The sequence below is a fragment of the Petromyzon marinus genome, chromosome 45 (assembly GCF_048934315.1).
Source record: "Petromyzon marinus isolate PM22_M1 ecotype Great Lakes invasive population chromosome 45, UKy_Petmar_22M1.pri1.0, whole genome shotgun sequence".
Lineage (NCBI taxonomy): Eukaryota > Metazoa > Chordata > Hyperoartia > Petromyzontiformes > Petromyzontidae > Petromyzon > Petromyzon marinus.
In genome coordinates, this window is record NC_133711.1 from 11,086,122 (window position 1) to 11,107,494 (window position 21,373).

The 21,373-nt window shown below is 41.7% G+C and overlaps 1 protein-coding gene across 3 annotated transcripts; it reads left to right on the top strand.

Moving 5' to 3' along the window:
* The first annotated feature begins 657 nt into the window (after positions 1-657).
* PABPN1 (poly(A) binding protein nuclear 1) lies at positions 658-14,870 on the top strand. 3 transcript variants are annotated; one of them, XM_032970996.2, is made up of 7 exons: positions 658-1,077; positions 5,136-5,244; positions 5,886-5,953; positions 9,032-9,138; positions 9,807-9,894; positions 10,478-10,650; positions 13,728-14,870. In XM_032970996.2, exons 1-7 carry the CDS (start codon positions 943-945, stop codon positions 13,765-13,767), a joined length of 720 nt encoding a protein of 239 aa, XP_032826887.1. In that variant the 5' UTR covers positions 658-942; the 3' UTR covers positions 13,768-14,870. The 3 variants fall into 3 exon arrangements, with proteins under 3 accessions (XP_032826887.1, XP_032826886.1, XP_075930213.1); XM_032970995.2 differs by having other exon boundaries at positions 659-1,077; positions 14,086-14,870; XM_076074098.1 differs by lacking the exon at positions 658-1,077 and adding an exon at positions 1,100-1,348 and having other exon boundaries at positions 14,086-14,870.
* The last annotated feature ends 6,503 nt before the right edge of the window (positions 14,871-21,373 follow it).

Sequence of the window (21,373 nt, forward strand, 5' to 3'; positions counted from 1 at the left end):
GATAAAAATACATGGATAAAAAAAAATAAACAGGTCCCTGCAGGGTGGGCTGGTAGGAACATTGGAATTTTGCGCAATTTTATTTTTACACCCCAACAGCACGAGATTTCACTTCGTTAAAGTATTGAAAGGGGACGGACGGACACATTAATCTATTGCAGGCTGGTACACTCAGTTCACAAATTCGTTCCTACCAGAAAAAGCCAACAAAGTTCTTAAGACGCATGAAGGAGAAAATGCTAGGAATGTTTTACATATGGTTCAGGGAATAGACACCAATCATGAACATCAATGGCGGACGCATCTGATGGAAAAACCTGGTGACTGAATTGCAGCCACAGAGCACGTCCGAGATTGGACGTCCACAGCAGGAGATGATGAATGATAGGAGCACTGGACCGTGTGATGGTCACAGCATGGGGAGGCCTTCATACAGCAGTGGATAGACAGTGGCTGATTTACTTTTTTTGCTTTGTATTTTTAAAGCCCTGTCGCCAGTTTAAAAATGAATATCACTTTACATATAGGTAAGAGACGACTTCTCGCATACAAATTCTCCAAACCTGCGTGACATCATGTAACCAGTCTCTATATGACGTGTTCACAAATCCGCGAGGGGGGTTGACGTCACGCGCCACCACGAATATTCCTAATCGTTCGCGTGACGTCGTACAAAGGTAACCACGCCCCTCTCGTGACGTCATCACGGTCCCAGGCTACCCGGTGCTCCGGGCCCCGCTGAGGGAAGAGCAGAAGTGCGGCAAATCCCCTCGCATCCGCGCGCTTCTCTGCCTCGTCCGCCCCCGAAACCCCGGCTGCGGCTCTCGCGAAGCGCTCCGCCGTGCAGCGCGAGCGTTCTTTTCGCGCGGCGTGCCCCATCTCGCTCGCGGAGCGCGGAGACGGAGCGCCGGGTCGGGCGCCGCGGACTGCAGAGACGCCACCATGGCGGACGCAGATTACGACAACGGTGGTGAAGAGTCCCTGTACGGGCACGAGGAGGGTGAGAGCCAGCCCGTGATGGACGACTCGACCGATGGCGCGACCGATGGAGTGGACGACTCGACCGTAGAAGACCCCGTGAGTTTTCAAAGGGAAAAAAAGTTGCAGGCGAGCGGAAGAAATGGACGAGGGGATTATTTTTTGGCGCGCATTCACCTCCCTTGCGCTACTAAAGTAGGCCCCTCGCCTAGGCGGAGGGCAGGCTTCTCTGTGCGCGCGTGACGTGTAGGCCGACGCCTCGTGCGATTCTAAATTTACTATTTTAATCGCGTTTATTTATCCTGTGTACATAATTGCTTTGTTGTAATCTACTGTTAACTAGGCGGCTTGTCGCTGAGCGTCGCGCAAGGTGTGTGTGGTTTGAATGTTGAACAATGGATCCGGGGCTCGTGCAGAGAATGAATGAACTTAAGGGGCGCCAAAGGCAGAAAATGCGTGAAAGATGAAAAATTACGGGACCGAAAAGCCAAGTCGTCATTTAACATAATGGAAACAGATGCGCATCAACAGGACTTTCGTCTGCGAGCGAATGATTGATTAGGGAGACCAGTGTGGGATATAAGGAATGTGATTTGTGTAATTAGTATGCGCGTGTGCGCGTGTGTACGTGTGGTTGCGCCTACATATTTATGTACGCATGTATTTGTATGTGCACACGTTTATGTACTTTAGCGATGATCTAGCAGTTGCCCACTGAACAGGTCTTGCTCCCATTGTTTTCCTGGCTATAAAATGATCTTTGTCTTGTGCGTACATACACCTCGGCGTGTACGTGTTTGTACAGTGAGTACACGTTTGTGCATTGTGTAGCGATCCAATATGCGGCACTAGTCGTTGCCTGATTCACTTAAATCTGTTCATGTACGTGTCGGTACCATACGTGTGCATGAGCTTTGCCGCTTTTATTGAACCGTCAAGGCACGATTCGGATACATTAATGGACGTTTGTGAGAGCCTTCGCAGCTCGTCTTGATTTTTCCAGGATAAATATTCTGAATCTGGTCATGTTCTCCTTTAGTGATGCGAGACCCCATTCATATAATATTTGTCCAGTTTTCTCACTGCATTGACTCTTATTTAACCGAGTGATTCATATTGATATTAATTGCATTAAGTAAATTTTTTGTAAGTAGTTTTAAGACATCACTGATATTCGTTAACGCTTTTCAATTGTCATTTTCTGTGGTAATCCACTCATTGCATCATGCCCACGGTGTTAACTGCTGTTAACCACTGTTTATTTGGCTGCTGTGAAATAATGAAAAAAATTCCAACTCGTTTTCAGGCTCTCATAAAATCACTTGATATACTTTGTCTTTAAAAATCCATGCATAAGAGGGCAGAAGGATGTTGGGCTTAGCTATCTCTTCAGTTCTTATTCACACGGGTTCAATTGGTATACCCTCTACAACTGGGGAAACCGTTGAGATTCATGACTTTACAATATTGGTTCTTCAGGTGGTCGGTGTCCTTTAAGAGCCATCACTTCTCTTGCAAGGGTGCCCTTTTTGAAAGGTTGAGGGTTACTAAGAGTAATTGGCAGGCGCTGGGAGCTGTATATTATTCACTTGAATTGGGCCTTCCCCATTAGTGTAGATGGCTAACTTTTTGCACCATGATTCAAGAAGCCCTGTGGCTGGTTGTACAGGATTCTCTGAGAGTGATGGTTATGGTTTAGCTGATGGCATGGCGCATTGGTTACCTGGTGACCTGCGTTCAATTTCTTACCACGGTTAACCTTCAGTTATGGTCAATAAACCCCATTACCGATACAACCGTTGGATACATTCATTCACCAGTGAATTAGTACAGGGTTGTGAATTGTAATATAATTCAGGGATAACATCTCTTACATTTATATACTACCAGCCATTGGTCTCAACATACATTATTACGAAATTGTTGTGTTAGAGCAAAGTGAATGGAAACATTTAAAACATACAACATGTAAAGATGGTATAAATAATCAAACTTGTCTGCCCCCTCTCCGCAGAACACGTCATTACATTCAAGTCAAAGTGTCTCTCCAAGCTCAAACATCTCTTTGTCGGTCCCGAGGCAGTGGTGAAAATGGCACATTTCTGTTACGGCACAAGTTGATTCGTAGAACCTCTCTTGCATTCCCACTAAGTGGTACTCTTGTCGACCAGCTGCAGTGATTGGGTGAATCGACCCCTAGATTTGAACATGCAACCTTCTGCCTTTGAGCCAACCCCTTTGCTACAATGTGACATGGTTGGCTACAGTGACAGCAGTAGCCCAATTGAATGACATTTGTTGCATTGCAATTTTTAGTTAATATTTTTGCTTTACAATAGGTGATTCCTCATGAGATGATGATCTTATGGAATCTCGTTCGACTGATGGCACTTGATGTGAAGTAAGATTTCTGATCATGAGGCAATTGTCAATATAAATGAAAACACGCTCACCGTTTTTGCAGGAGCTTGCAGTGCTGTCTCATACGCTATATAAATAAAAATAATATCAATCATGAACCACTTAATGTGAAATCAAGAGGGCATCCTATATGGATGGACTGGTTCCCACCATGGAAACTTTGGAATTCTACAATCCGGACTGCCGATGGAGATGAGCATTCCCCAACACTCGTTGAGCATGGAGACACTTTAACTGGTGTTTAGCAAAAAGAAAGTAACAACTCTTATACTTTTGGTATCTGCACCATATGGTTGTTGGATTGCCATTAAACTAGTCTTGAAAGAGTCGATTCTGACTTCAGTAATGAGTCAGACTTCTACCAAGCACACCTTGTTGAACAATGGTATGGCCAAGACATTTTAAGTCCACACAAACGTTTTCAATGTACATTCATGTTGCATAACACTGCATACATTGCTGGCGTGGAGAAGCGATTGATTGAGCTGGCTGCTGCTGCTGATCATGCCTCAAGCCTTGGGTCAAAGGTGCCAGGAATGAGGCCTTTCTGCTCTTGAAGGAATTTATTTCACCTGGCCAAATCAATGTTGGACATGCAAGTTTTTCAACAACTCTTAAAGTTCCCAATTGTCTCGTATTAATAAGTAATTCACAAATACGTAGCTGGTTTGTATATTGAAACTTAGTTGCTGGAGGCTGGGTTTAACGACGTGGCAGTATTGCTGGTTTGACGTGTACTTTTAAACAAAAAAATCTAATTATTTTGCTTCTCAGTCTCTGTTTAAAATAACATAAATTTCTCCACCTGCTCGCATTCCGGAGCTAATTACACATTGATGGAAACTAAGCTTGTACTGATGCTTGGCAGGAAAGGCAGCTGAAACGCAACTGTTTTCTGCCAGTTTTGTTATCTGCAAATATTGTCAGAAAATAAAACCATTTATATAATGGCTCTTGACTTAAACTTTACACGCTGCTTGCAGAGCCCATTTTTTTTAAAACAGCTAGCATTTTCTTGTGATTTATTTATAGGATGTTTGCTAAGGTAGGTGAATTTTATTACAATGTCACGATATGTCAGATTTTGTTGCAATTGCAACAGGCCAATTTGAAGGTGACCATTTACCACATGTTCTGAAGGTTCTAAAGTGAGAAATGGCAAAGGACTGAAAGTTAAGACGAACAATCTAATTAAATAACAGGTAAATGTCATTTGGCTTGAATGTAGCATTTCAAATGCCAATGGTCTCAAAACTATTAAAATATGTTTATTTCTATTTTACTCTTTTTACATTGCTCCTGGCAGAACTTGACATCTGTATTGTGTCTTTAAAGTGACGGTGCAAATACATCCTGAGATGCGGCACAGTGCGTAATGTGCTTGTAAAAGCAATTTTTTTGGCCCTTGCTTATACGACAGTCGATTGTGCCTTGCATCCTAGGCTCATTGCTCTTCTAGCTTAGAGCTGATGGCTCGAGGAATCTCTCATGATTGGCCATAGTCTGTATATATCGTTGAACTGTTGTGACAGATTTTCATATGCGTCAAGAAATTGTCGGAAGCATAAAAAATATATATACATTGACCATTGTCTCCTTCGGTCCGGAAGGCGACATGGGTGCACGTGCGTAACCAGTGGGAGTGTTTGTGCCTGCGCCTTGTGTTTGCGTGTGTGTGGGTGTGCTTTTTGTGTTGCTGTGTGTGTGTATGCGTGCGTCCGGGTGTGTGTATGTAGGAGCTGGAAGCGATTAAGGCACGAGTACGCGAGATGGAGGAGGAGGCTGAGAAGCTGAAGGCTATGCAGAATGAAGTGGAGAAACAGATGAACCTCAGCCCCCCTGCAGGTACCGGTTTAATTCACATGCAGTATTAACGTCAGCCCCAGTCACACTCCGAAACTATCAACTGTAATTGTCAATACAAATTTGAAAGGTCTTGGACAAATTCGAATTTGTAGTATTTAGATTAATCTAATGGTCGCTCCTGCTGTAGTTAACTAGTCCAGTAGTGGTTGTTGGATAGACTAACATCTTCCATAAGAATGTGGCATTTAGACCACTGTCTCTCATCTTGCTTGTCACGCCAGTAGAGATTAACTCTGCCACGTGCTCGCTTGAGCAGAGAGACTCTTTTGAGTGCATGGTAAAGTTATTTTTAAAATTGTAGTTTTGAATACTTCTCACTCGAACATGCATGCTTCCTCGTGACGTGATGATCAACTTTTGGAATCTCGTTCGACTGAAACAGATGATGATAATTCATATTTCTGATCACGAGGAACAATGCCAGAGATAGGAAAATGCATTTTTAGCTTGTCATAAAAAATTACTTTGTAAAGACATAAAACGTAGTCCTGCTTATATTTTTTTACTGAGAATGTGGGTTTATGTAAAAATGACTTTGCCCAAAGGTGCTCATGAATATGACCGAGTGGCTACGTAGTCTGCTTGTGCTGCTTCTCACTCTCAGCCTCTCCTCTCCTCAGCGGGACCCATGATCATGTCTTTTGAAGAGAAGATGGAGGCAGATGCACGGTCCATCTATGTGGGAAACGTACGTGGGTCTCCATGACTTTCCTTTTAACAGATTATTTCCGGGGAGACAGCCTGGAGGTTCTGAGTAGACGTGCAGCTGTCAATAACATCAATAATGCAGGTGCTAGGAGGCCACGTCAGCTCTGAGCCAGCACCATTTGCGATTTTTTTTTTTCCCTCATCCGAGTTGCTCTGCAAAGGCCCAAATTACTAAGCAGATTTGAGTAGGGATATCAACCATGGTAAAATTCGATTTTAAAGTTTAGCGACAGCACTTTTACTCGCAATCTGGCGGTTGTGAGCTCAAATTCTCGGCTGGGTCGACATAGCCCATCGTCTTTATGGGGTCAAGAGAATACCGTTTTGTGGGACGTCGCTAGTGGTTCACATTAAGAAGCTTGCAAATTGGTTCTCTGATTGATACTTCCCTTTCCATTGTAGGTCGTTAAGGGCTGACAACTAAAATAAGCAAATTGTTCATTGCTTGTTTGAGCAAGGAGACCCTTTTACTCCCTTCTGAATGGGCCCTTACTAGGATTCATATAGATTTATGGATGTTTGAGTTTCTTTATTAAGTTTCTTTATTAAACACTGATGATTGTTTGGAAACCTTTTTTTTGCCAATTTAGCGGTGCAGAATAATATTTTTTATTGTGAATTCTCATCCAAGTGTTGGCTGGCAAAAAAACACTTGGCTTAAATTAATGGTTGTCTGATCTTACCATCCAGTGTAGCCAGAATTGACTTTGTCTTCTGCTTGTGAGTGAAGTGCTTTGCCACAGTGCAGCAGTAGCTCATTTGAATGGTCTTTGTCAAATTACAGTTTTCAGTTCGTATTTTCCAGTAAAATACATGTTGCCTCGTGAGATGATGATCAACTTATGGAATCTCGTTCGACTGATGACAGTTGATGTGAAGTATTAATTCTGATCACGAGGCAACAGTGAATATAAAATAAATGCGCCCACCGTTTCTGTGTGGCAGCTTGAGGCGCGTTCTCATTTAGACGCTCAACAGAGGGCATCCTGTCGAGACTGGTACCCACCATGGAAATGTGGAATTTCTACCAATGAAGATGAGCATCACCCTAATGCTTGTTTGACCATGTGGACACTTGGGCTTATTTTTTGGCAGTTTTAATCAATAGCCATTGCCCACATTTGTTTTTTCCATATTGGAGGGTTTTTGAAACGGTATTTTGTGACTACACGGAAAGAGGCCCTGCCATTTATGTTATTCAGGGATGGCAACTAAAATGAGTAAGGAGACACTTCTAGATTTATATATTTATTAAAGTGTCAGGTGAGTATTACTTTACAGAAAGAACCAAGATTATGAATCCCTGCGGTCACGAAAGCTTTAAATCAAAATTTAAATATGATACATGTTTTAGTGGTTAATTCTCATCAAATACTAGATTTGAAGCTTTCGTGACTGCAAGGATCCATACTCTTTGGTTCTATTCGGTAAAGTCACGTAGGTAAAAAAATAAAACAACAAAAATCACGACGTTTCGGCCACAACACAAGCGGCCTTCATCAGGTGAAGGGACCAAACTGTCCAGCGGACAGCGTTGGAGTGAAGAAAGCCAAGCGCTGGTCGCCTCCTTTTAAGCTGTGAGGGGGTAAACAGTAAACGCCTTGACAAAGGAAATTAGCATAAAACGTACTACTGACAGAGCTAGGAATTAGCATAAGATGATAATACACCACCTTGGAAGTTTGGAGTGCCACTACTAGAATAAATATACTCTACCATTGAAAATTAGTTTAATGTTTGGTTCGATTTAGAACATCTTTCCAATGGTTGCTTAATTTGAAACCATCCATGAAGGATGTCATTCCTGACTTACAGTACCCCGGGCTTTACAAATTGAGCTGCACTTGTGGTGATTGCTATATCGGGGAGACGAAACGACATGTCTCTGACCGAATTCGCGAGCACAAATCAGATTTGAAACACGGCAGAACGAATTCTTCTGCCGTAGCTGATCATTGTTACAACGCTGTGGGTGACCACGATATAATTTTCTCCGATACCAAGGTCCTTTGCAAACCGACAGGTTATCATCAGAGATTTGTCCACGAGGCAATTCAGATTTACACACTTTCAACTGAGAAGATGGTTTCAAATTAAGCAACCATTGGAAAGATGTTATAAATCGAACCAAACATTAAACTAATTTTCAATGGTACAGTATATTTATTCTAGTCGTGGCACTCCAAACTTCCAAGGTGGTGTATTATCATCTTATGCTAATTCCAAGTTCTGTCGGTAGTACGTTTTATGCTAATTTCCTTTGTCAAGGCGTTTACTGTTTACCCCCTCACAGCTTAAAAGGAGGCGATCAGCGCTTGGCTTTCTTCACTCCAACGCTGTCCGCTGGACAATTTGGTCCCTTCACCTGATGAAGGCCGCTTGTGTTGTGGCCGAAACGTGATTTTTGTTTTATTTTTTACCTACGTGACTTTACTGAATAGAACCAAAGAGTATCTCATCAAATAGTTTACTTGACACAAATAATTTGGCTTAAATCAAATGTATTAATACTCTTCCTGCCAATATAGCCATCTTTGGCTCAGTTTTTTGCTACTCAAAATGAATTCATGGCAAAAAATTTAATGTATTTACTCAGAACCATTCATATCTTCATCAGTGGTTAGGGCATCGCAGTTTTGAATGCAATATCCAAATATGAGTTGGTTATGTTTTTTCTGACAATTCCTTTTCCCCAAACTTGTAGACTTGTATATCTTTCCATTCAAATCAGCATTAACCGCTATCGTGCAGACTTTTGTAATATGTGCTTCATCACTTGCTAATGCATTCCTTTAATTTATTAATGCAGGGGTCTACAACCTGCGCGTCCGGAGCTGCATGCTGCTCTTAGGCTGTCCCTTGCCAAAACTGAATTTACTTTATTAAATCCTTTACACTGTAACATGTAGTACAGGTGGTCCCTGCTTTTACGACACAATGGGTTCGTGGCTCCTTCTTTGAAAGGTTGCCGACCCCTGTATTATTAGTGGATCACCTGTCGTTGTCCGTGTGGTGAGGTTGACAATGTATGCCGCCCTACACCGTCCGGACCTCCCAGGTGGATTACCATGCCACAGCAGAGGAGTTGGAGGCGCACTTCCACGGCTGTGGCTCCGTGAACCGTGTCACCATCCTGTGCGACAAGTTCACTGGACACCCCAAAGGGTACGCCGAGCCTCGCACCACAACCACCACGAGACATTTATATTACCACACAAGACTTGTTTGAACACGGACCACTGTTTGTATTTCATTATCACCGTCAAAACCTGTACACTAGTTAATGTTATTGCTTTAGGTCTGTGGTGGACATTGTCAGGCACATTTCCTCCTTTCAATGCTAACCTATCATTCTTGTAACGTCCTCCCCAAGCCTGCTTACTTTTTTGTTTTTGAATTAATAAAACATTAATGCCCTTTATCCTAGTTTTTAGCAGAATCCTGAACTGGGTTAATTGGACAATCTGATTCATATACGTGTGGGAGGAACCTGGAGTACCCATGCATACATTGGGCAGATAGATTCAAGGATTAATTTGCTACACTGCCATTTTCTGGCCAACCCTTGCCTCAAATACTGCAAGAATACAGACTTGCACATCGACACCCAAATAAATGCGATCTCATCTTAAGATGCACAAATGGGGGGAGACGTGCAAGTGACCTCGCCCCCTACTGCGAGATATTGCATTTACGGGACCTTATTATGATGTGACTTTACCATTTCACCTTAATGAATGCTTTTACTAGCCCATGGTACAACCTTCAGAACTTAAAAACAAAGTGAATGAAATGTGTTGGTCAGTGAAGTAATTACTGTGTGCTCCCCGCAGGTTTGCGTACATTGAGTTCTCGGAGAAAGAGTCAATTCGTACAGCCATGGCGCTCGATGATTCTCTCTTCCGTGGCAGACAGATAAAGGTGAGGGGGTTTTAAACACGCACGCTGTGTATGATTCTACCAGGCCACTTTGCCCTTTGTGGTCAGCTTTGGAAGACCACAATGCCTCATGGGACCTGTTAATTTCTCACACACTTACAGCCCTTGTGGTAATCCTCCATTGGATGAGGGCCTCCCCACACCATACAGAGCCAATGGGGGTTATTTGATCATAATTTCACCATGCCGATTGGTGCAGGTTGGTGAAGCTGGGGAATAGAGGGAGAAAGTACAGCACAGCAATGTATTTTTACTCTAATTTTTGCTTCATTGCATGACCATACCATGTCCATCTTTTGAGTGATATCAGTTAATCATGTAATGCTTAATTTTTTTCGAATTATGCATGTATTGAATGGTAAGACTTGATTTAAATGTGAGCAAGATGTATACAATTCCTGCCATATGGATATATGAAACGGTGAGTCAGAATGAATTGGATGAAATGGAATTGATTCTTTCATTTTATTGTGACCCTGAAACATAATAGCTGTTTAGGTCCGCACCTGTGGCACTGCCGTAATAACCACTCGGGTTCCTTTTTGCTTCTCTTCACCCACCACAGGTCCTGCCCAAGCGCACCAACCGACCTGGCATCAGCAGCACAGATCGGGGCTTCCCGCGGTTCCGAGGCGGTCGGGGAGGACGTGCCGGGTTCGCGCCGCGGGGTGGCGGCAGCCGCTTCTACGGTGGTGGCGGTGGCGGGTATATTTCTCGCCCGCGAGGACGAGCTTTCAGGTAGGGGACCTGCTGCACCGGTGAAACGCACGCACACACACCATCCCCGTGTCCAATCAAAGGTCTCAGCCGGTATGGGCTGTTGTGCATTGTCACCGTGCTTGGTAGGCCAAAGTTTATCGTGCAAGCCATAATCAGAGTTTGTTTACGGAACTTTAACTTTCGTGGTGGATGCTACTGTAATCGCTTGGAATGTAAAGGTTGGTGAATTTCATTAGATTTTATTCTCACAATTCGCGCGATGAATTGTGTGCGTATGAATGGATTATTTTAGACTTGTGGGCATTGATAAAAAAATACATTATGGTCTCATCAAACCCAGACAGTTCAATCGAAACAGTAGATAAGATGGAAAAAATAAGATTAAAATAATAATCTATTCTCGAATCAATTGGTGTTCTCGAATCATGGCAGTTAAACAAATCTGGATGGGAGAGAAATCGATTCATCCCTTTTACATGTACAGCTTGTTTTTGTCAGTCCACTGCTGGATGAAGGCCTCCCCCCACGCCTTGCTGGCTGTGATGGATATTTAAACCATACTTCACGTTGGTCAATGTAGACATGCCTTGTGAATGAAATAATGTAATTTGATCGCAGTCAATTTATCATACATTGGTTTGCAGAGAGGGAATAAAACGCCTTACCCACGGCCTTTGTTAACACCGCCTTGTGGCTTCTTTTGTGTGGATAAGTGGCTATCGAAGTGACTTCAGAAGTAGTTCTGTGCCGTTGTCTTTTGGGGGCCCATTGTCTGACGCAAGGTGACACGTCACTGCTCACTGTGAGAGTTTCATGTGGAAATGTCTTCGTCCCAGAACGATTCTAACAGCACAGTGGGAATTAATTTTGGAATAAAATTTTAATTCCAAAGTAAAAATCATTGTCCTGAATTAAAGAAAATTACAGTGTAGGACAATGGCTCTTCCAAAAAGGGGGAATATTCCATTGGTATTTTAAAGCAGTGGTTAGTGGCTGACGAACTGCACTATAAATCTGGCAAACTGTTTCTCAACCGCAGTTAACACCCAATTGCAACTGAATTTATCCTGAGTTCAGTTCCAGGTCATGGCTAACATCGGTGGGATTTGATATCTGAAGTGATCCTGCCTCCCACCTCCAGCTATTTTTTTAATGCTTGAGCTGCAATTCCATGTGGAGACTTTTGGCATTCCGCACCTGAAGGCTGGGTCGCTAGAGTCGTTTACGGAGATCATGGCAACTCATATGCAATTCTTGTGGGATTCTGACCACCATGTGTTTTATCAACACTTGTTAGAAATGTCAACGCTTTTGCATCTGCCTGACACCAGAATTGTTCTCAGTCATAAGTGCTGAATGATGTTTACGAAATGGAGCCTCGGGTAAAACATACTGAATTTTTTTCATTCCACTCCCATTTATGAAATTAAAGCCAAGGCACTTGACCACAGCTGTAAAACTGTGAAGGTTGGAGCGTGTTTAAATGTCTGCACTGTGTGCTGTTGATTTAGGCTATTTTGCCAAGTTTTCTGTATTGCAGTTGTGTGTGTAATTTGAACACTTAGCGAGTCACTAATATCTCCACAATCTCATGGTCTTTATTTCTTTGGGATAGTTTAGTTTGTTTACTTGGAGATCTGTTAATTTGTGAGGCTTTTATGAAAACGTCTCTTGTTACCTGTGGGCTGTCACGTTCTATCTAAATTCACATACTCGTGGCAATTGTGGGGAGAGATATTGTGATAAACTAGCTTTTTATGCTTTTAATTCAATAAAAATATACTTTGGTACTCTATGGACCACACAGAAGTGTTTAATGCTGGCCATTAAGAGTGTAATACTATCTTGAATGGTATATAATTGTCCTTTTGAAGATAGTGTTAGTTTCGAATTTAGAAGTTATCTTTTATTCTTAATGATACATTATACATAGGCTATGTTAGGCATATACCTTTTTTTAGCAGATCCGCAGACATAGGTTTTTGAAGTTTTTCTATTTCCAGGGCACGAATTTGGGGTTTTGGAAAGTAATTGTGCATGAGGAGTGGCAGTGTTGTGCAAGGTTGACTGCATTAATATCCCAGAAACTTGGGTTTGACATCTGGCAATTTAAGTTCTTGGGATTGTTAGCTGGCCTTTCTCGAGGTCAACTCAGCCTAAATTTAGTGCTTGCTGAGTGGTCATCAGCAGTTTGTAAAGGGAGCTTGGGTGGGGTGCTGTCCACTATTCTTCTGTGTTGACCTAAATAGATGCGTGCTAACAGTATCATCTGCTATAACATGTTTAGCTAAAAGGGGACATTATTATTGGCCAGACCATCACTCCTAAACCAAAGTGTTTCAATCGGGTATAGCCTGTCTCCATTCGTGTCTCTAGACATTAGGTGGATATGCCGCATTCCTGTGTATGGTGCCATTTTATGCCACCACTGTTGGCTTGCTGTTTTCCATTTGAAGGGATGCAATCATTCACCAATTATTTATACATGTGCAACGTTGCTTAATAGTTTGTGTGCGTTGCTGATTTCAAAATTTTTATTTTGTCATCAACAAAGTCTCTGTTTACAGAGGATACAATGATTTATACTTTTCAACTACTCATCCGCACTCACGTTGCAAGTTGGACAATTTAGATGGCTTGAAAGGATTAGGGTTGTTAATTGTTTCCAAAAATGATTGCTTCCATTAACTAACAGTAACAGATTGCCTTGCAAAAGTTTAATCAACACCGTATAATGAAAGGTGCTTGGTCACATGACAAAGCATTACCAAAAACACAGCCCTTTTGTCAATCCACTGCTGGATGAAAGCCTTACGTGTTTGACTAAACTTCATAATAATACAGATTATTGGCAATGTATATTTGTATTGTTTTGCATGTAATTAACGTGCTAAAACCAAAATTAACAACCCTAGGGAGCGTGAATGAATATTGCGCACGCGAGTGTCCTTTGTGACGTTGGCGTGGTGGATGTTAGTGCCATTGATGTTGCTTGAGAGTTGTTACTATTTTTTGGGTCTTGTTTTTTTATTGCGTTCACTCCCCCTCTGTGATTTTTGTCATGACCTGTCTCTTGTAACTCTCTCTTTTTTTAGGGGCCGGGGTAGAGCGAGCACATGGTTTTCACCTTACTAAGATGGATTTAAAAACAAAAAACAAAAAAGCCAAACACAAAAAAAAAGAAAAAAAAGGAAAAAAAGAGAAGAGAAAAGGAAGAAAAGAAAAAAAATACAAAGTGAATTTTTCGTGGGGCAATGTTGGGGTTTTTGTTACTAATTATTTAAAAAAAAACAAAAAATTGTAAAGTTAACAAGATCAACAATGTTAAGATAATGACATGTACACCATTTCGTGGATTTTTTTCTAGTTTGTTGAAAGCGTTGTGCTGCACACAGGCTGGTTGTGAGATGATTTGCCGTCTCTTACCTTGTCTTGAGTCTTCTCTCTTTGCAGGTGTCCTGATGGAGAACACCAGAACTTTGCTGTTCTTGCTCTTCAGTGAAAGGGCCCTGTGTTAGCTAAAGCCCCTAGCTAGTTTCGATCACACTCGCGCTAAATTCCCCTTTTGAAGATCGGTGGAAGACTCTTTATTTGATGGCACCAATTAATCGATTGATACGGGGGGGGGGGGAATCATAAATAAAATTCCGGCAGCCGTTTGGTTTTTTGCGATTATTATTTTATCATTGTTATGTTATTTTTCCAAAATTGGGTGACGAAGAGATCTTGTCGCGTTTCAGTCGGCAAGCATTTTTTGGGCAATTATGCTGACGTGTTTTCTACGCTGTGACCACCTTTTTGAGTATTGAAACTTGCGTATTTAAAAGCTCATGCAGCTACAGTTATGAAATCGATTAATTGTTGCGGAAACTGCTAGAGGTGAAAATTAATGTATCGGAAGCAACCTCCACCCCGCCCCCAGTTTACATTCATTTCAGTCGCGAACCATTTAATTATAGATCACCCTTCATTGTATTTATTTTCTGGCATAAGCGCGCAAGACAGACTCAAGCATAGTTTTTTTTGTTTTTGTATTATAATTTTTTATTCTTTTTTATCATCGGGCCACAGGCAAGGCTAGGCCACGAGATACGAAAAAGAAAGTGGCATTCGTTGAGCTAGCGTGTGGATTCTGATGTAATGTAAACTTGTAGTGACAGTTTCATGGTTAGAGGTAGGAACCCACTTTTATTGTAACTTCTGAGAAAAAAACACTTCAATAAAGAGTTTAAATGTGACGTTACTTGAATTGTGAGTTTTTTTAGAGTGCGTATGTTTGTGAAAAGTTAATTAAAACACTAGGGGTAAAAAAACGATTGACCTCATGCTGATGATTCAATAATGTGATTGGGTTAAACACTTTTTGTATCGTTTAAATATCTGGTATTCTAATTTTTACAATTTGTTGTCTGCATTATCCTAAGTCAACATTATTTGCCTATTGTATTAATAAAAAAACATGCTATTCTTTTAAGGCCGCGCTCATTTTTATAAGGTCGTGCTCATTACACATTGCCACAAATGAAACCACTACCTTGCTGATCTCGTCAGAGCAAAACCCATAATGAAAATTCTGGTCATTTTCGCAGCGTCTTTTGGATAACTATTAAACAATTACGGTTGCTGCGTCTCGCACTTTCAGATGTGCTGCGGCCGTCTGGAACGCTCTTCCGATTTTAGGCACTGGCGATATGCACTTTTAAATATAGCTTTAAAACTTTTTTAGAACTGTCCTCCCTGCACATCGCTTGATTAACACGTTTGGCTACATACTGTTCGAAAAGTTCAACAATGATGCTGTTGAGGTTTCATGATTAAGCACACTGGACTTGCAATCCAGACGTCATCGGTTCGATCTCCTGGCGTGGCAGTTGAAACAATGGGCGAGTTTTTGAAACCTCGCCTTTCCATTTGCCGCGTCCACCCAGCAGTATAATTGAGTGCTGTACACTGGATCTGCAGGTCGTGTGCTTGGTACTCTGGTCTGGCCAGCATGGAATAGGTCGAGCTACCTCAAAAGGTCATCTAGACTCTAGAGCTTTGCCTGCCAGCAGTGACGTGGGCATTCAATTGCAAAGCTGCACCTTTACCTTTCATAAAAAAAAATTGCTTGAAGGTTTTATTTACAAAGAAAGGGTGCACAAAGTGAAATCTCGTAGCATAGACCGCATGTCAACCAACCCACCACGGTGCACCACACGAGACAGCTGGCTGTCGAGAAGCGCACAGTACACACAAGCGCACATCTGATTATCACGGTTGGCTACGTACTGTGCGAAAGAAGTTCACAATGTTCTTCCACATCTGGCCGCATGTGAGTGGATTCAAATGGCACGTTTTCGCAAATTTTGGATAGATATCGGTAAGCCACGTGACATCGCAAAAACAAACCGCGTAAAGCGAGGCAAACCTGTATTTGATGACATACTGAAGAATTACTCTGGTTCTTTCGGCAGTCACGTAGAAACAAAATTAATGTAATAATAGAATACGACGTTTCGATTGCAACACAAGCATTCATCAGGTATAACTACATTTTAATACTGATTCATATTTGACCAAAAATTCCTGGAATTTAAATATCTGGTGATGTTGCGTTGGCAGTGGTCCGCAAGCACCAATACAAAGTCAACATTCCTCTTAAAAAGAACATTGTATAATAAGTAATAGGTGATGTTTAGGCAAAGGTTCGGCTTCATTGTATATAGAGCAGTGCTCTTCACTCATTTTCGGAGGGGAGCCACGTTTGCCGATACATTTGAAACCATTGGGGTTTTACATGACGATTGATGGGGGTGTTTTCACATTTGTGTTTTGTCGGGGGCCGCATTAAAGGCCGCCAGTGGCCGGCGGGCCTTGCAATGAAGAACACTGGTCTAGAACATACTACTCATCCAGCGATTGGATACGAGTTGGAAACCGTTCTTTATACATCACGCAGCCTGATAGAATTAAATTACAAAATCAAACTTTTCTTATTAACAGTGTACCCATAATCCACTTAGTGATGCATTCCTGGGCTCAATTCTCATTTCAACATTAATATAATTGTCTTAAATAGTTTACAACCGTTTTGAGGCTTGTAAAGGAATTATATTTACGCACCGCGACAATCGCATCATCACCCATGCATCGCAACCCTGCCGTGCACTCTGCCCGTGCAAATCCTCATGTACGCAAGAAAATTTATTATAAAAGCCCGGCGTGTGTCTGTCAATTTGTCCGTCAACTAAATTATAAGAGCCTTTCAGAAGGCCTGAATCAAAACGTTATAGAAATTGGACTTTTTCCCCCCCAGATATGGGGTTAAAAAGTTGATCCAACAGGTTACCAAAAATTGTCGACCCCCCTCCAAAAAATACATTTATTTTATAGGAATATGCCTACACACCCGATATACAACAATAGAGGCAGTAGCATCTGCACACATGGGGGGGGGGGGAGCGTTGAGATGCCCTCCGCAGGAGCTTGTTAATAAGGTGGCCACAGGTTGCTGAAATTCTGGTTTCAGAAAATAAAACACGTGGTTCATGGAGCGTCTAATGCGGTGATTTCTCAAACTTGTTTGGCCTGCGGACCACCCAGCCTCCCATCGCTGGTGACGAAACGCATTCACTTTTTTCTAAATACCAGTACGTGTAATACAACATTCTTATTAATTACCGGAAGATAAATACTTTTTAACGCAGCTTTAAGGGTTTCTTTTAAGAGGGGAGGGTGGCATTTAGATGTTAGAGTTCTGGTAGTTTTATCAGAATATTTGTCATACTTTGTTTTTAATTGAAATATCATAAGTAGTATATAAATCATGGGACCTCCTTTGCCAGTACCAAAATTTGAGAATTGTTTTTTCCCCCTATTTTCTGGCAACAAAAAAATACCTTTTACAAGGAATCATGTCTGCATTAACCACAATACTTGTGGACAGAATGCAAACAAAAAACATACTCTGATATCTTCTTTGGTTCTTTCGGTAAAGTCACGTAGAATGAGAATAAAATAAAATAAGACAATAAAATTCTCACGACGTTTCGGCCACAACACAAGTAGCCCTCTTCAGGTGAAGTAACAAAACTGTCGGGACGACAGAGCTCCAATTAACGCCGCTAAGATTCGCAGCGTCCTTTAAGCTGGTTGAGAGAAGGCACCTTGACAAAGGGGTTTACATATCAAACAGGATAATTTAGCATTGAAATAGCTGAAGGATTAGCTTGTGACTGGTCACAGAAAAAGCTATGTTGAAGTCAAAGCCTACACATCCACAGAGGCACCTAGTACATATCAAACAGGAGAATTTAACATAGCTATTTCTGTGACCAGTCACAAGCTAATCCCTCAGCTATGTCAATGCTAAATTTCTCCTGTTTGATATGTACTAGATGCCTCTGTGGATGTGTAGGCTTTGACTTTAACACAGCTATTTCTGTGACCAGTCACAAGCTAATCCCTCAGCTATTTCAATGCTAAATTCTCCTGTTTGATATGTAAACCCCTTTGTCAAGGTGCCTTCTCTCAACCAGCTTAAAGGACGCTGCGAATCTTAGCGCCGTTCATTGGAGCTCTGTCGTCCCGACAATTTTGTTACTTCACCTGAAGTGGGCTACTTGTGTTGTGGCCGAAACGTCGTGAGAATTTTATTGTCTTTTTTATTTTATTATTTTATTCTCATTCTACGTGACTTTACGGAAAGAACCAAAGAAGATGAATCCTTGCATTCACTAAAGCTTTCAATCGAAATTTATACTCTGATATCTTGATTTGAAGCTTTCGTGACTGCAGGAATCCATAATAAATCATTCTTTTCTTTTTCTACCTACGTGACTTTACCAAAAGAACCAAAGAGTATACTCTGATAATATATGCATTGTCTTTGAAGCTGTTTCCACACCAGAGACGGCTTTCTTTTGAGCCTCGTCTCAAACGGTGTTAGACCAGAGAACGCCAAAAGACGTACAGCACAAAGACAATGCCACTATCAGAGTAATGAGAGCTCGGGTTGAGCATCTACATCATGGGATCTCTTTCGCAAGCACCAAAATATGAGAATAGTTTTTTTTGCATTCTGACCACAAGTATTGTGGTTAATGCAGACATGATTCCTTGTAAAAGGTGTTTTTTTGTTGCCAGAAAAAAGGGGAAAAAAACCTATTCTCATATTTTGTTAGTTGCAAAGGAGATCTCATGATGTAGATGTTCACCCAGATTGTATGGCTTACCAAAAATCCATATAGAAGACACACCACATCGTCCTTTCGTCTCCACCATTGACTCACCCACCTACAAACTGGCCTGATTTCTGTCTGAGACCTTACAACCATTCACTGGTAAGACCAGCTCAGCTGTACTTAACTCAGCTCACTTGGTATCGTTAATTAAGGACATCTCTTCTTTGATTCTTTCGGTAAACTGTCACCCGACAGTTCTGTTCTTTCACCTGATGAAGGCTACTTGTTCATCATTAGACCTCCTTTGCCAGTACCAAAATGTAATAATAGGGTTTTTCCCCTTTTTTCGGCAACAAAACTGAAACCTTTTTGCAAGGATTCATGTCTGCATTAACCACAATACCTGCAGTCAAAATGCAAACAAAAAACATACTATGATAATATATGCATTGTCTTTGAAACTGATTGGTCCACACCAAGGGACGGCTTTCTTTTGAGCCTCAACCCAATTGGTGCTCGACCACATGACATGAATTTTATTGCCTTATTTTATTTTATTATTTTATTCTCATTCTACGTGACTTTACCGAAAGAACCAAAGAAGATGAATCCTTGCAGTCACGAAAGCTTTAAATAGAAATTTAAGGCCATCTCATTATATCCAGGTGACTTACTCGTTAGTTTCGCTGTAGTATCTTTGTTTACGAAAGTTCCTGTGCCTGACACCATTACAGTCATTGGAGATTTGGTCCAACAAGGACTGAATGCTGATCTACCGGCCCTGGTGAGAACTGCTTCATTTACTTCACCTGGAATAAAACATTCTACAAACAAGTTGAAGGTACGGTACCAATGGGTTCTCCCTTATCTCCAGTGGTAGCCAATGTTTTCATGGAAAAGTTTGAGACAGATGCCATCCAGGCATCCACTCTACGTCCTTCCTTGTGGAAGAGATACGTAGATGACACGTTCGTCATCTGGCCACATGGCCGACCAGCTCTGAACCAATTCCTCAACCACATCAATTCCATACACCCAGCCATCAAATTCACCATGGAGGTGGAAAAGGTTGGCAAGTTACCATTCTTGGATGTTTTAATCGAAAATAGAGCAGATGGCTCAATGGGACACTGTCTACAGGAAAGCCACCCACACGGATGCCTATCTAAAACCTGACTCCCACCACCATCCAGCCCAGAAGAATTCCCTCATCAAAACTCTGCACCACAGGGCTCGTTGTATTTCCGACAATCACCACCTAGCCAGTGAACTGGAACACGTACACCAAGCCCTCAAGATGAATGGATATTCACACTACACAATCCGTAAAGCTATCACCCCAACCGTTGGGAGAGAACCATCTGAGGACCCAATCAAAACCATCACCTTGCCATACATAGCAGGGGTCACCAAAAATATTTCCAAAATCATGAGCAAACACAAGATCCAGGTTCGATTTAACACAGTACAAAATATTCGTGATCTGATCCGATCTGTTCTTATTTTTATTATTACCATAACTGAGAAAGTTTAATCGTACCTAAAAAAATAATTTAACAGTCCAGTATTCAATAAAACACGTAGGCTTTCGCGACCAATATCATCCATAGTACAGCTTTTTCGGGTTAGATCGCGTAAATATATAAATGTGTCGTTAAACCCGCCACCACCCGACACAGCCAACTAGTAAGGGTTGTCACGTAATCAGAACTATGCCAATTCGTCACTAGTACAGCACACCGGTGTTGGAGAGCCAAGCCATAACATTTACAATCTGAGTACGACGTTTCGCCAGTAATTACAACAAGCTTCATCAGGTGAGAGCCAGATTTGTGGAAAAATCCTCCTGTTTCGTTCCTTAAACAGAGGGGTAGATGTGATGGCATCCCTTGTGAGCACTTCCTGAGCGATATGGGGAGGGGGGGGGGTGTTAATGCATGGATATAAATGATCATGGATATCCATTACCGGTTGGGTTATGTGGTAAACAACGCACATTATACAAGTGCATTATGGGAGCCCATTGTTCTTGTACTTCCTGTCGATTGTGTGTACTAAAATAGCAGTACCTGTTATTGTTCAATGTATGGTGACCTGTATAGGCATGCATTTAAACAATGTATTATTTGATAATTCTCTCAATTTCGATCGATTCTCTTATGAGTCTTGGCCAGTAGTAGCTAGTTTTGTACAGAACTTCAACATCATCAAAAGCAATCGAGTGTCTTTGTTGGCACGTGTGTTCTGCCACTGCTGACCGTTGTATTTGGGATAATTTAATATTTCTTTGGTGTTCTTTTAGTCTCGTGCTGATCATTCGCCCAACATATCATTTGCCACAAGTGCAATTAATGTAACAGGTCCCTGCAGGGTGGGCTGGTAGGACAAGTCTCTGCGCTGTCTATTGCTGATTTTACACCCAACAGCACGAGATTTCACTTCGTTAAAGTATTGAAAGGGGACGGACGGACACATTAATCTATTGCAGGCTGGTACACTCAGTTTACAACTTCGTTCCTACCAGTAACAGTCCTGCATTCACTTCTGAGTTATTCGAAACGCGATTTCCCCCCTCC

Coding starts and splice junctions, on each gene's coding strand:
- PABPN1 (XM_032970995.2), top strand. CDS start 943: ATGGCGGACGCAGATTACGACAACGGTGGTGAAGAGTCCCTGTACGGG. Junction 5,954..9,031: donor GGTCCATCTATGTGGGAAAC/GTACGTGGGTCT, acceptor CGGACCTCCCAG/GTGGATTACCATGCCACAGC. Junction 9,139..9,806: donor TTCACTGGACACCCCAAAGG/GTACGCCGAGCC, acceptor TGCTCCCCGCAG/GTTTGCGTACATTGAGTTCT.